This window comes from Platichthys flesus, chromosome 13 (genome assembly GCF_949316205.1).
Source record: "Platichthys flesus chromosome 13, fPlaFle2.1, whole genome shotgun sequence".
In the NCBI taxonomy this organism is placed as follows: domain Eukaryota; kingdom Metazoa; phylum Chordata; class Actinopteri; order Pleuronectiformes; family Pleuronectidae; genus Platichthys; species Platichthys flesus.
The window spans coordinates 7,032,255-7,043,736 of NC_084957.1; the positions used below are offsets into that span (position 1 = coordinate 7,032,255).

Sequence of the window (11,482 nt, forward strand, 5' to 3'; positions counted from 1 at the left end):
TGAGTTTTCAGACTTTATTTTGGGCTCCTCCACCACGACCACCACACTCACTGAGATACTTTCGATATCTGCCCTCGTCTGCTACACCACCATTTCTCCCTCACGCCATTCAGTCTTACACACACTTTCACCCAGAAATGACTCAGAACTATGCTGCTGACAAGAGAGTTTTTAAATGATTTAAAGAAAGAAATTTGTACATAGTTGACAAAAGTTGCACAAGGATTTTTCAAAAAAGGAAGTTGCAGGAATGAAAAGACAAGCTTGAGCAATGTAAGCAGGATGTAAGGTTGAATATATTCTCCAAATTCTTCTTCTTTTTAATAAGAGCAACTGTGATTTTTCTTTCCCATACCTCTGCACAACATTCACAAGTACCAGTTTCCTTTTTCAGGCTAAATTAATTTAAATTTCGCTAATTTATTAAGCTGCGTAAATAATCAAGTGAAGAAAGGGATAACTTCTTGGCCTCAGAATAGTGGCTCATATAACATTCCCCTACCCCTGCATGGTTTTCTTGATCCAGGGAAGAAAGAAGTTCAGGTTCATGAAGACATGGGGATAATTAGGCTTTTTGCAGTCATTCTTGAAAGTATAAGCTGTGATACCCTGAGGTTTGCTGTTGCAGATCAGCGGTCCGCCAGAATCCCCCTGCACGGAAAAGGCAACAGAAACACTTGATTGTGGAAAGAGTGCTCTGAAGGAATTAAAGAAATCATTTGTGACATGTTTCATTATTGTTGTTTTCTGTTAAATTACCTGGCAAATTCCTCCCTTCTTTTTGTCAAACTTGGTGCATATCATGTGACTAGTAAAGAAGTATTCCTGCCAGATATGTTTGCATTCCTTAGGGAATTGAATCTTCTCCGTGGTTTCCCTCAGTACATGTGAGGCCGGCCCGTTAGCTGCTACATAGCCCCAGCCAGCAACGACGCATGCTACATTGGCAGGTGTTTTCCCGTGTTTCTTCGGTAATCCAATGGGCTTCACATATTTGTTCAGTTCTGCCTTGTTTTTTAACTGTAAGAAAACAGAGCATCATTATTTATTGTGCCTTTAAAGATTATGAAAGCTTCTGTTGGACTTGACATTGTGTGTGTGTGTGTGTAGCCCTGAGTGGTTTGTATCCTCTCCATGCAACACTGAGGTTTTTAAGTAAAGTGCGTCACCCCCACATCCTCACCCGCCTCAGTGCAAATGTGTGAAAGTCTTAAACCCTTCATGAGACAGGGTGACAAAATGAAACTTGCACCATGATGCTAACAGCTACAAAAAGACTTTACAGAGACACTGATTTTCTGTTTTAACACTTCAGATCAATTTTAATATGGATTTTTACACAGTTTTACCTTGAGAAGCATGATGTCATAATCATGTTGTCCAATGTACTCTGGATGTGAGAAGTAATCTGCCACTTCGAGATTCTGCTGAGTTTTTTCTTTCTTGCTTATGTTGTGTGCACCGAGCACCACCATCATCGCCCTCTGAGATCTGTCGAACCGGGGGACAAAATATTATATCAAGTTATTATGAAGTTATCGAGGTTACATAGTTAAATAAAATTACACTTTATTTATATATTTAAGGTGAATCAAGTTAAAATTGAAAAAAGCGAACAATTAAAAAGCATTTGTCCAAAATGCACTCACTCGTTGCAGTGAGCTGATGTCAGAACAAAGTCGTCCCGGACCAGGATCCCGCCACATGAGTGGTGTCCATCAAACTGGAGTGAAGCCATGTAGGGTCTGGAATGAGGCTTTGAAACTTTACCACCGAAGATGCCGCTCTCAGTCGCCCCTGATATTAAGAAAGTGGGAAAATTAAAACACAGAATACAAAATACTCAATCATCAGCCATCAAGTTGTTATAGGATGAATATAAATCTAGGCATTAAAAGGTTTGTTAAAATCAGCCATGATCCCTGAAAATGTATATTATTTGCAAATGATTTAGTTTCTTTCAGCAATAATTTAGAAATTGAATCATCTTACCATTTAGAGAGAACAACTGAAAGAAAAATATGATGCTGAAGGTTTGAATCATTGTCCCTGTGCAGAGGTACAAGCTGAACAGTGTGACTGGGGCTGCACAGCCCACCACTACCACCTTCCAACCTGACAAAGGAAACTGTGAGTAGGTGTGAAAACATCAACCAGAGGTGTTGTTTCCTGCAAGAGTGAGACCCCTTTACCAAAACCAGTTCAAACTGTCAAGTTACTAATGACCTTGATGTGGGACGCAGTGTTTAAACTCATGCTTGATGAGTCTAAGAGCAATCATGGAAGGAGGTTAATAATCAAGTGGAAACATGGTCACATTAACCACAATGAAAAATATCTCTCCAGCTCGCACACGCACACACATAATGTTCTCACCTCTATGCCGTGTTCTTTGCCAACCAAAGTTAATTTGACCTTTTTCAAAAGAGAGACTTAAATGTTTAGATGTATTTTACTCACGAGACCGGACACACATCTCCAGCAGACCTGTCCTGTGTCCTTTGTGGATTTCAGGACCCTGGTGCAACATCTGACGAAGGATTATTGATTATTTAAGCCATTAATATATGCTTTTGATAGTTAAAGTGTTGTTTACAACAAATAAAATACATTTAAATACAAGGCCACACATACCTAGTCTTCGTGTCCTTATAACCCTTCACACTGTATTTTTTATGAACTGGAATGTTCAGGAAGAATCAACCAGTTCCAGAGGTTTGATTTTATCAATATTCCACAACAGGGTGAGTCTGTTGTGCTGAATGGATCTGAGACAATAAAACCGTCCCAGAGGGATTACAAAGGGGAAGGAAGTAGAGGGGAATTACAGTCTCGGAGCCTCAAGGGTCAAATAAACCGGGGTCAGGAAGGTTTGATCAACTTAAGATAAGGGTAAAGGGCCTTGTAAGGTGAGTTTAAGATGAAAGGGGAAGACATGAGGCAGAATATACAGACAGGGAGTTGAAAAAGATGAAACAGGAGGGGGTTAAACATCAATTAACACAAATATGCTATAATATCTTTTATGAATATATATTGAATTTATGGTTTATAAAAACGTCAGGACAGGACTTATGATGATGGCCTTAAATTGCAATAATAAAGATCCCTGTTACCAGGTACAGAAGCACGTGGTCAAAATTATCAGCCCATTCAACTTTTATTGTGTGGAAGATGTTTCATTTGTTATCGTCAGCACTTATTCAAGTGATGTGAGGTCAATGGTTAGTGTTTGTTACAGAAAATGTAACTGTTGTGTTAGTGCACCCTGATGGAGGTTAGTTGTTCCTCCCACACAGTCAGACAGAACAGTATACAGCACACTGGTGGAGCTGGTATTCACAGGTACAGGGGATGCAGACGAGCCAGTAGACCACACGGAGGAGATGGATGTCTGCTTTGACACAGTGGTTTGGAGGTGGTATGTAAGTCTGTACACAACAATACGGAGCCTAACAACCTGAGAACAAACAGTGTCAGGAGGCATCTATAGCTTATAGTCAAGTCGGCTTCAGTCAATCAATCAGCATCATGTTACAAGACCATGTGGTCCCGGCACTTTGGTTGAGATTTTACAAACACACACACATCAGAAAAACACTCATGCTGTCCATCAGTGTCAAACCTCATTCACTTCATCACAGATTCATTTTTAAACCAAACAAACTACTCTGATTTGGCCTTTGCAGTCCCTCTCCTGCAGCACCTGCGGGTGCAGAACAGACAGCATTTCAGTGTCGCCCACAGAACAGTCAGGAGGATGAGGAGAATGAAGCCGAAGACGTCCAGGCTGTGGTACTGGATCCAGTTCAGTTCGTGTGCAGCCACTCTCAGGTGCGCTGCTCCTTTGTGTCTAATGACGAACTCGGTCCAGAAGACAGCCAGGTCCAGAGGCGCGACGGGACGGTCATGGTGTATCTGAGACAGCTCCGTTATCTTCTCTTTGTAACTGGGGAGGAGTGGAAGTAAAAAGTCAAGAGTATGATCTCCACCTTGTGATTATCATTCATCAATTTATTTACTGAACTGAGTAGTGATGCAGACGATTCATGTCTAGCTGAAGATTGAATGACAGCACCCAAGGGGACCTCGTTCTTTTTTTTATAAACACACAAAAGTTTACATTGCTCACCAGACACTTTTGTGCATGCAGCGAGAAGCACACTTTCACCTGAGTGGTTGTTCGCCCTAATTAACATGTAGTTGTCTTACCTTTTATTTTTGAGGATTTTATTCAATGCAGCCAATAGTTTGTCACTGGTCACGTCATAGATAGCGAGCGTCTCTGCGGCACCACGCGTCACCATGCGGAGCCCGTTGTCTCCCTGCTCGGCAAACAGCGGGAACATCAGCATGGGCACAGCGTTACAGATCCCCTCGTAGACACTGTGGCTCCCTCCATGCGTGAGGAACAGTCTAGCCTTGGGATGAGCTGAGGAGCAGAGGAAAAGTCAAAGTTAAAGGTCAATATCATATGTCACTATATACAATCATTTAAATTAAACTCCAAGAATGTATCAAATGATTTTCAAAAGAAAAGAAATACGTTCTGGATAAAACTTGACACACCAAGGAGATCTTTCTGAGGGAGCCACTTCATCAGTTTGACGTTTTTGGGTAAACCCTTAGGTGGGTCTCCGGCATATCTCCACACAACCTGCAAAATAAATAATATCTCTTGATGTGCCGAGACTTTGAAATGGAGTTTGTTGACATTAAGGCAAGGCAGGGGACAAAGTCCTACGGTTGAACCAGATTAGAGCCTAGATAAAAAAATCTCTAGCTGGCCAATGTGTAAATGTTTGTACTAGGTGCTTAGAAAACTTTACATACAAAGAGTGTTACCATTAAGGTAGAGCTGATAAAGGCAAGCTGTGACTTCATGTATGAACTTTATTGTTACCCTTTGAGGAATTTGCCGGAAAGCATCTAGGAAGTGTTGAGCCTTTTCCTGGGGCATGTCGGGCAGCATTGAGCCCAGGGTGAAAATAATAAATCCATCATCTCCTGAGCCTTGGACAAACTCCTCCAAGTCCTGCAGGGAGGTGGAAGAAGACACAAAGAGTCACTCAAAAGGTGTATGAAATACCAAGTTAGTCGTACGTTCTTAATAACAGGTCATCTTCTTTACAGTAGTAAAGTAGACACTTTTAAGCAGACAATGATGTCACTTTTAAAAAATTAAACCATTTGTTTGTTTTTTTGTCAAATTGCAGTTAAAAAATTGTGTTGATATAGCTTGTGCATTTTTATTGGAACAAACTTCATTTGTATGCTTCCCGTCGAAGTGTTTTTTTTTAAGTTGGTCCCACTTTTTTGAGTCAATACAACAAGCTTAAAGATGCATCAGTTGATTTTGGGACATGGGGTCAGACAAAGCTAAACAACACCTCTGAAGGGAATATAATGTCGCCTCGCAATGTTATTTTAGCCATAACGTTAGCAAAGAGTTACCTATTTACACATCAAGCAGATCTGGGGCAACATAAGGAATCATGAGGTGTCGTGTTTTTGGCTGTGAGGTGAATCACTCTCTCTTTTTAGCTCTGATTTTGGTCTCAACCCACCATATGCATTAATTTATGGCTAACTTTGTCAGTAAGGGATTTATTTGACCTTTCCCCTGTTTGTTGTTACCTGTTGCTGCTGGACACATTGGATAAGGAGATCAGAATCAGCAGGACATGCAACTGAAAACAAGTTTGAAAGCTGCACAAAGTCGTCCCTGAGAGTAATTTGAGCAGTTCCGGAGATTTTCCGAAATTTTTTGTAGATGTAAGCATTAGTCAGACTTAAGAAAAAGCAAAGTATATGTGATTCTCCAAAAGTGAAACCAGATGTGCTGCATGCTTGTTTACTCTGTCAGACTTTCTTTACATACTCACAGCTGGCAGGGAAGCGTTCTTCTTCTTCTCTGCACAGTTGATGCCTCCGATTAAGACCATGTTCGGCAGGAGAGGTCTTGGCCAATCCAAAGTAAATTCATTTCTGATGAGCCAGAGAGCCCCATGACTGAGAAGAGTCCTGTAGTCCATGTTGTTTCCCAAGTACTTGCTGACTATCTCATCGTAGTGGCCATAGAGTAAGCTGCACTGGTAGGACTCCACAACAGTCATGGCCATGTTTATGACTCTCTGCGGGAAGGTCATGATGTCTGTATAACCCGAGTACGGCACAGGGATGTATGAAGGAGGACTGGGGCACTTGTTCACCTTCAAATCCAGCCCGCACGGAAGACCGCGCAGGAAATTGACAACTGGTATGGAAAAGATATGTCCAACAAGGGCGCCGCACGGAAAGAAGGGGTCTGTAAGCACGATATCGAAGCCCATGCCCTTCAATCGACTCATTAGATGCTGGTTCTGTAGCAAATTCTCACAACCTCTCAAATGAATCGAGGTAAAGTTGACAAAACGCATTATATTGACATAATACTCTGTCCAATCTGGTTGTTTGAGGAACAGTCCATCCTTTAGCTGCTTGAAGGTTGCATCCATTTCCTCCATGGTGAATGACACTGGGTAAACCTCAGTCTTGTAGTCCTCTGATTGGTGCATGAACAGGCTGCTTTCGGGCACCAGCACCACCACGTCATGGCCCTTGTGGACGAGCCCTTTCACCAGTATCTTCAGGCTGAGCCAGTGGCTCCCATCTGCAGGCATAACCAGCACCTTCCCCCCCTGAACAGGCCCCAGACTGAGCAAGCACAGCCAGGCCACTAGCCCCAGCATTTGAAACCACACCCTGCCGCTCATTGCCTCTTCTCTGTCCTGCAAGCTGCCTCGTTGTAAGAGCAACTAGTGTCTGTTGGTAACAGTGGGTTTTTATGTGTGGGTGGGTGTGTGTGTGTGTGGGTGTGTGTGTGTGTGTGTGCGAGTGTGTGTTTGTGTGTGTGTGTGTGTGTGACTGTGTGAGTGTGTGTTTAAATTCTGCAGGAAGTCCAGCCTGCAGTTGTGGGGGCGGGCTGTTATGTAAGGCAGAAAGAATGGAGATTCCCAGAGGATTCTGTGCAGAAGTTTAACATTCAGCTTGTCTCCGGTTAATGGTTTTCTTATGAGACGTGGTTTGTCTTTCTCTCTGTCTGGAGGTATTTATTCACAGGTGACATAACAGCGATTTTCATTGTATAAATACAGTATCATTGTCCAACAGCAGTGACAAATGGAAACAGAACTTTTTAGTCTTTCTGTAAAAAATATGTTTTTATCGCATTGATGTATCATACAACAATTTGCAGGGGAGTACATTTCATTGCATTGGTCTCTGATTAGTTTCTCTCTTTTCTTTCTGGACTCTATCCCCCGGTCGGTCCTGCATCTCATGGTGACCGTGCACATTTGCAGCTACTGACTTGTTAAACGTCACCGCTGTTTGTCTTTGCTGTTCCCCCCCCCCCGCCCCCCAGACACATGCATGCCTATTCATGTGCTGCGTGCGCTCTCTTTTTCAACCTATCTGCTGTTGTCACAAAACAACCATAAAAAAGAGCAGTGGCGTGCGAAGCAAGTCGTAATATGAAACCAACACCCTCCTCTTTGGAGGGGGGGGGGGGGATGATTACATCAAATCAGACAATGCAACGTGTGGAATTTCACCCCTCGGTTACAACTTGCTTGTAACTATCGTACTAACTACCTGGAATGTGTGTCCCCTGCTTTATTTTTGTCATGAGCAACGCACATGGTTTTACACATTTAGTCGAAGAATTGTAAAAGGAAATATGAGGAAGAGGGGCAAATGAGGTCGTGTGTGTGTGTGTGTGTGTCTGTGTGTGTGTTTCTGGAGGGGGGGGGGGACTATTTCCTCTGCAGAGAGTAGATCTACGGGGAGCTGCAGATGTTGTTCTATAGCCCTACCAGAAGGTTAATAGTTGTGGCATTGAATGAAATGTCGAAACATCTGTCAATGGATGGCCATGAAATTTGTCTTGCATGATCCTCTGCTTTTGCCCACTCCAGTCTCCAAAAGCAACACAACAGATAAATGAGGGAGCTGTTAGGACACATCCGACATGGAAGTCGGAGGAAGGGGGGGGGGGGGGGGGGGGGGGTCATACGTTGTCCCTCATGTCAATACAGCGTGACAAAATGCTTACTCCATGTTTCAGCAATGTCCAGACACAGGAGCTTCTGCGCACGAAAATGTCATCATCGAGAAAAGTGCTATCGGACAATTTCCCGGCCACCTGTGTGTTCAAGCTGTTTTCTGTCAGATGTGACCGACTCTCCCGGATTGACCTTCGCTCCACTTCATTCTGCTGATTCCTCACCTGAGTATACAGGAGGAGGGCTGCTTCCTGCCTCCGTATCTGTGTGTATAGGTCAGCGTTACTCTTTAAAGCCTGCGACCTTGTCTAAAGTGGCCACAAAGCGAAAAACAGCTCTACAGCAGCATCCACCTCTTCCGTCACTGCCACTGGACACAAAAATAATGTTTGGTGTGGGGGTCTGGGAGGAACTCGAAAATAACTTGAAAAGAAAGCAGCTTTGATCGCACTTGCAATCTTTCTCTTCTGGAGACAGAAGACAGAAAGAATGTGGCTGGAATGTTTCCTGTGTAAAAGTGTGTATAAAGAAAATTCTGCAAGAAAAGGTTTTGCGATAGCTGCAAGGTTTTTTATCGTCTCCATATTTAACTCATCCACGGAGGTTATGTTTTCGGTCTTTGTTTGTTAGTAAGTTAGCAGAAATATGCTAAAGCTTTTATGGATTAGCACGGAACTTGGTGGACTGATGCATTATGAGCAGATACGGATCAGTGGGTGGATTCAGTTTTTTTCCACCTTTTCACCCAGGGGAATGTTTGGCCTTGGCAGAATTAGATGCTCTCTGAGTGCTGTGAGGGAAATCTAACATTGTGATCATGCACAATGTAATCATGTTAATTTCCCCTTAGATTGATCATGATTGAATCTTACACAACTCAATGAATCTTGGCCTGATTGCCTAAACTAAGGCATTGTTGCCTTGATGTCATCAGAAGATCGAAGAAAAAACCTCAACCAGGGGAGGAAGGAGCCAAATGTATAAAGACAAAGAACCACTTCCGATCTTTGTGTATATTACAAACCAACCTTCGTCTTGTGCACCAGGCTCTGAGCATTAAAGTGTGACAATATTGTAATTGTGTCTCGTTCCTCATTGTCAGAGTGGGATTGCAGAATTGCCACGACAGTGCCAGTCCTTGAGTAAAGACTGGTAGTTTAAATATTTGGGCTTGTTCATGCCATCACCACAAGACACAGCCCATGTAATTAACTGTCCCAGCTTCAAGCATTGACTGTGTTAACATGTGCAGCGCACACGCAGGTTGTAATAAAAGTCTCACAAATCTCAATATGAATGAAAGGCACACGTGCTCATTAAAGCTGAGAATCCATGCAGACAGCTTGTTGGCAACCTGATGAGACGTTGTCATTTCCTCATTCAGGAAGATACTATACTGAGATATGTGTTGGTTTTGAGGCAAGCTGACACCTGCAAGCACAACTGAATCAAAACCATGATCAATTGTGTTCAGCTCACACAGATTTTATAGATTTAGCTTTTACTTTCAGTATTTGTTTGTGACTTGTCTTCATATTGTGAATGAGAGTTTTTTTGTTTTTGTAAAACCTTGAAACAAGAGAAACATATCACAACTGAAGATGTTCCAAAAGAAAAAAATCCGCCTTTTGAAAAAGAACTGAAACTAAAGTATTTGTGATGTTGCTGCAAAACTATGTAGGGATTTAGCTTTCAACCAGAGGGTGGTGCCAAACTCATAACATCACCCCAGAGCAGATATTAGCAGATGTTCACTGTTGGTTTTTATGATGAATATTATAATTATTGAATATTATTATTGTCATCAGTTTGAAACAATTTACAACCTCTGATGTAAAGAGAATATCATTGCATAATCATGCACCATTTCAAAGAGCAATGAACTGAAGTCTGACATTTGAATTAGAATCAAAAATCATAAAACATCTTTGATGAATAAAACTAATAAAATGAACCACACACAACCATGGACTCGTTGTTACTGTTGTCAAAAGTTGCTCTCAAAGGAAAATAAAGCATCTGTCACAGGCTCTATGTTACCAGCTGGGTGAACAGGCTGGGGTGGTTTGGTTTTACACGAGCTTACAGCCGGACTTCACATTTCAAGGTGTCAAACTTTAAGAAAGTGTTTGAGTCCTGCTTACTGAAAGTTTATTTGTGATCTGATATCAGTGGTTGGAGTTCACATCAGTGGCTGTCACTCCATGTGGAGCCGGTCATACACGTCCTGGCTGTTTGCAGCTAATGGGCCGTGCCTTGCAGATAAACTGTTTGACCCATGTGAAGTCAGGTAGTGTTGTGTCACTCGCGAACGATCCAACTCTCTTTAACGGCTCTGGTGTGAACGAAGGGAACCGAGTCGTGCCCGAGAGCCGTTCTTTTTATTTAGTGTGGCAAAGTTTCATCCATTCCCTGGACTTAATAGATAAGATCCATGTCAGTGATGCTGCTCCTCTTAAGATGAACAGAAGGGCATCGGGGAGGGGGGGACTTCAACAAGATGATCTTAAAACCCGGATAAGAGAGCTGATCTCAAATATTTAAAATATGATGTATTGGATATGAATCTGAACTTTTAGTGCTCATTCATTGGCTCATTTGGCTTCTTCATATACCTGTTCATGGTTTGAGATATGTTGGTTATCTTAAAATAACTCTTCACTATAAGTCCTTCTATTTAGCTTCCATAAACAGAGAGTAACGCTATACAATGTAAAAATCTGATGTTTTAAGTGTTAATGTAGAAAATGTGTCATTTCACACAACTATTTATATACCGCTTATTTATGTACATTAAGTAAATTATATTTATGTTGTAAATATCATTACAAATATGTTTAACTGTATTGATATTAGTTATCATTTTACAAAATGGAATCCGGTTGTTAATAAATATATTAACTCTGACACCTAAGTTTCTGTGTTAGAAACCAGTTCAATACACATTTATATTCTGCTGCTGTTTGATGTTAAACACGGGGATTGAGAGTAAAAGGTCAATGGAGATCCGGGCTCTCTGAACTGATTCCAGCTCAGCAGTTTAATCTGAAACGTGTGTCCTGAGCTGCTGTTCTAGTGTTTCCCTGTTGATACTGAACTGCATCATTGACTTCTTTCAAATGTGGAGATGTTTCGCCCCCTGCTGGTTAGTCCTGCAAACAATCAGACTTTAAACAGGAAAATGTTTGGGTATAAACAAATTAGCCACTTAATTTCCACCGTATATGAAACACCTGCAACTCCCTTGTCTTTCTCTGTGAAGTGGCACCTATGCCTGTGACCACATGGTGGCGTCAGAGTCTCAAAGATGGCCTCGTGTCCACAGTAGAAAGTCATGTTGCCTTTGTTCAGCCTCAGTCAACGTTTGACCTTTTCTGCTTCTCTGTACTTTGTGGTCGAGGCTGCTGCGTCAGCTGCTTCTCAAATGAATGCATCTC

General features: G+C 42.0%; 2 protein-coding genes across 2 annotated transcripts; both read right to left on the bottom strand.

Moving 5' to 3' along the window:
* LOC133967153 (granzyme B-like) lies at nt 1-2,961 on the bottom strand. Its single transcript, XM_062402404.1, has 5 exons — nt 1,993-2,961; nt 1,650-1,797; nt 1,350-1,491; nt 760-1,020; nt 1-651 (listed from the first exon to the last, which is right to left on the bottom strand). Exons 1-5 carry the CDS (start codon nt 2,042-2,044, stop codon nt 499-501), a joined length of 756 nt encoding a protein of 251 aa, XP_062258388.1. The 5' UTR covers nt 2,045-2,961; the 3' UTR covers nt 1-498.
* Nucleotides 2,962-3,141: 180 nt separating this feature from the next.
* Nucleotides 3,142-6,838, bottom strand: LOC133967151 (UDP-glucuronosyltransferase). The gene is made up of 5 exons (XM_062402401.1): nt 5,886-6,838; nt 4,904-5,035; nt 4,570-4,657; nt 4,213-4,432; nt 3,142-3,949 (listed from the first exon to the last, which is right to left on the bottom strand). The coding sequence occupies exons 1-5, from the start codon at nt 6,753-6,755 to the stop codon at nt 3,667-3,669; spliced, it is 1,593 nt and encodes a 530-aa protein (XP_062258385.1). The 5' UTR covers nt 6,756-6,838; the 3' UTR covers nt 3,142-3,666.
* Nucleotides 6,839-11,482: the final 4,644 nt, after the last annotated feature.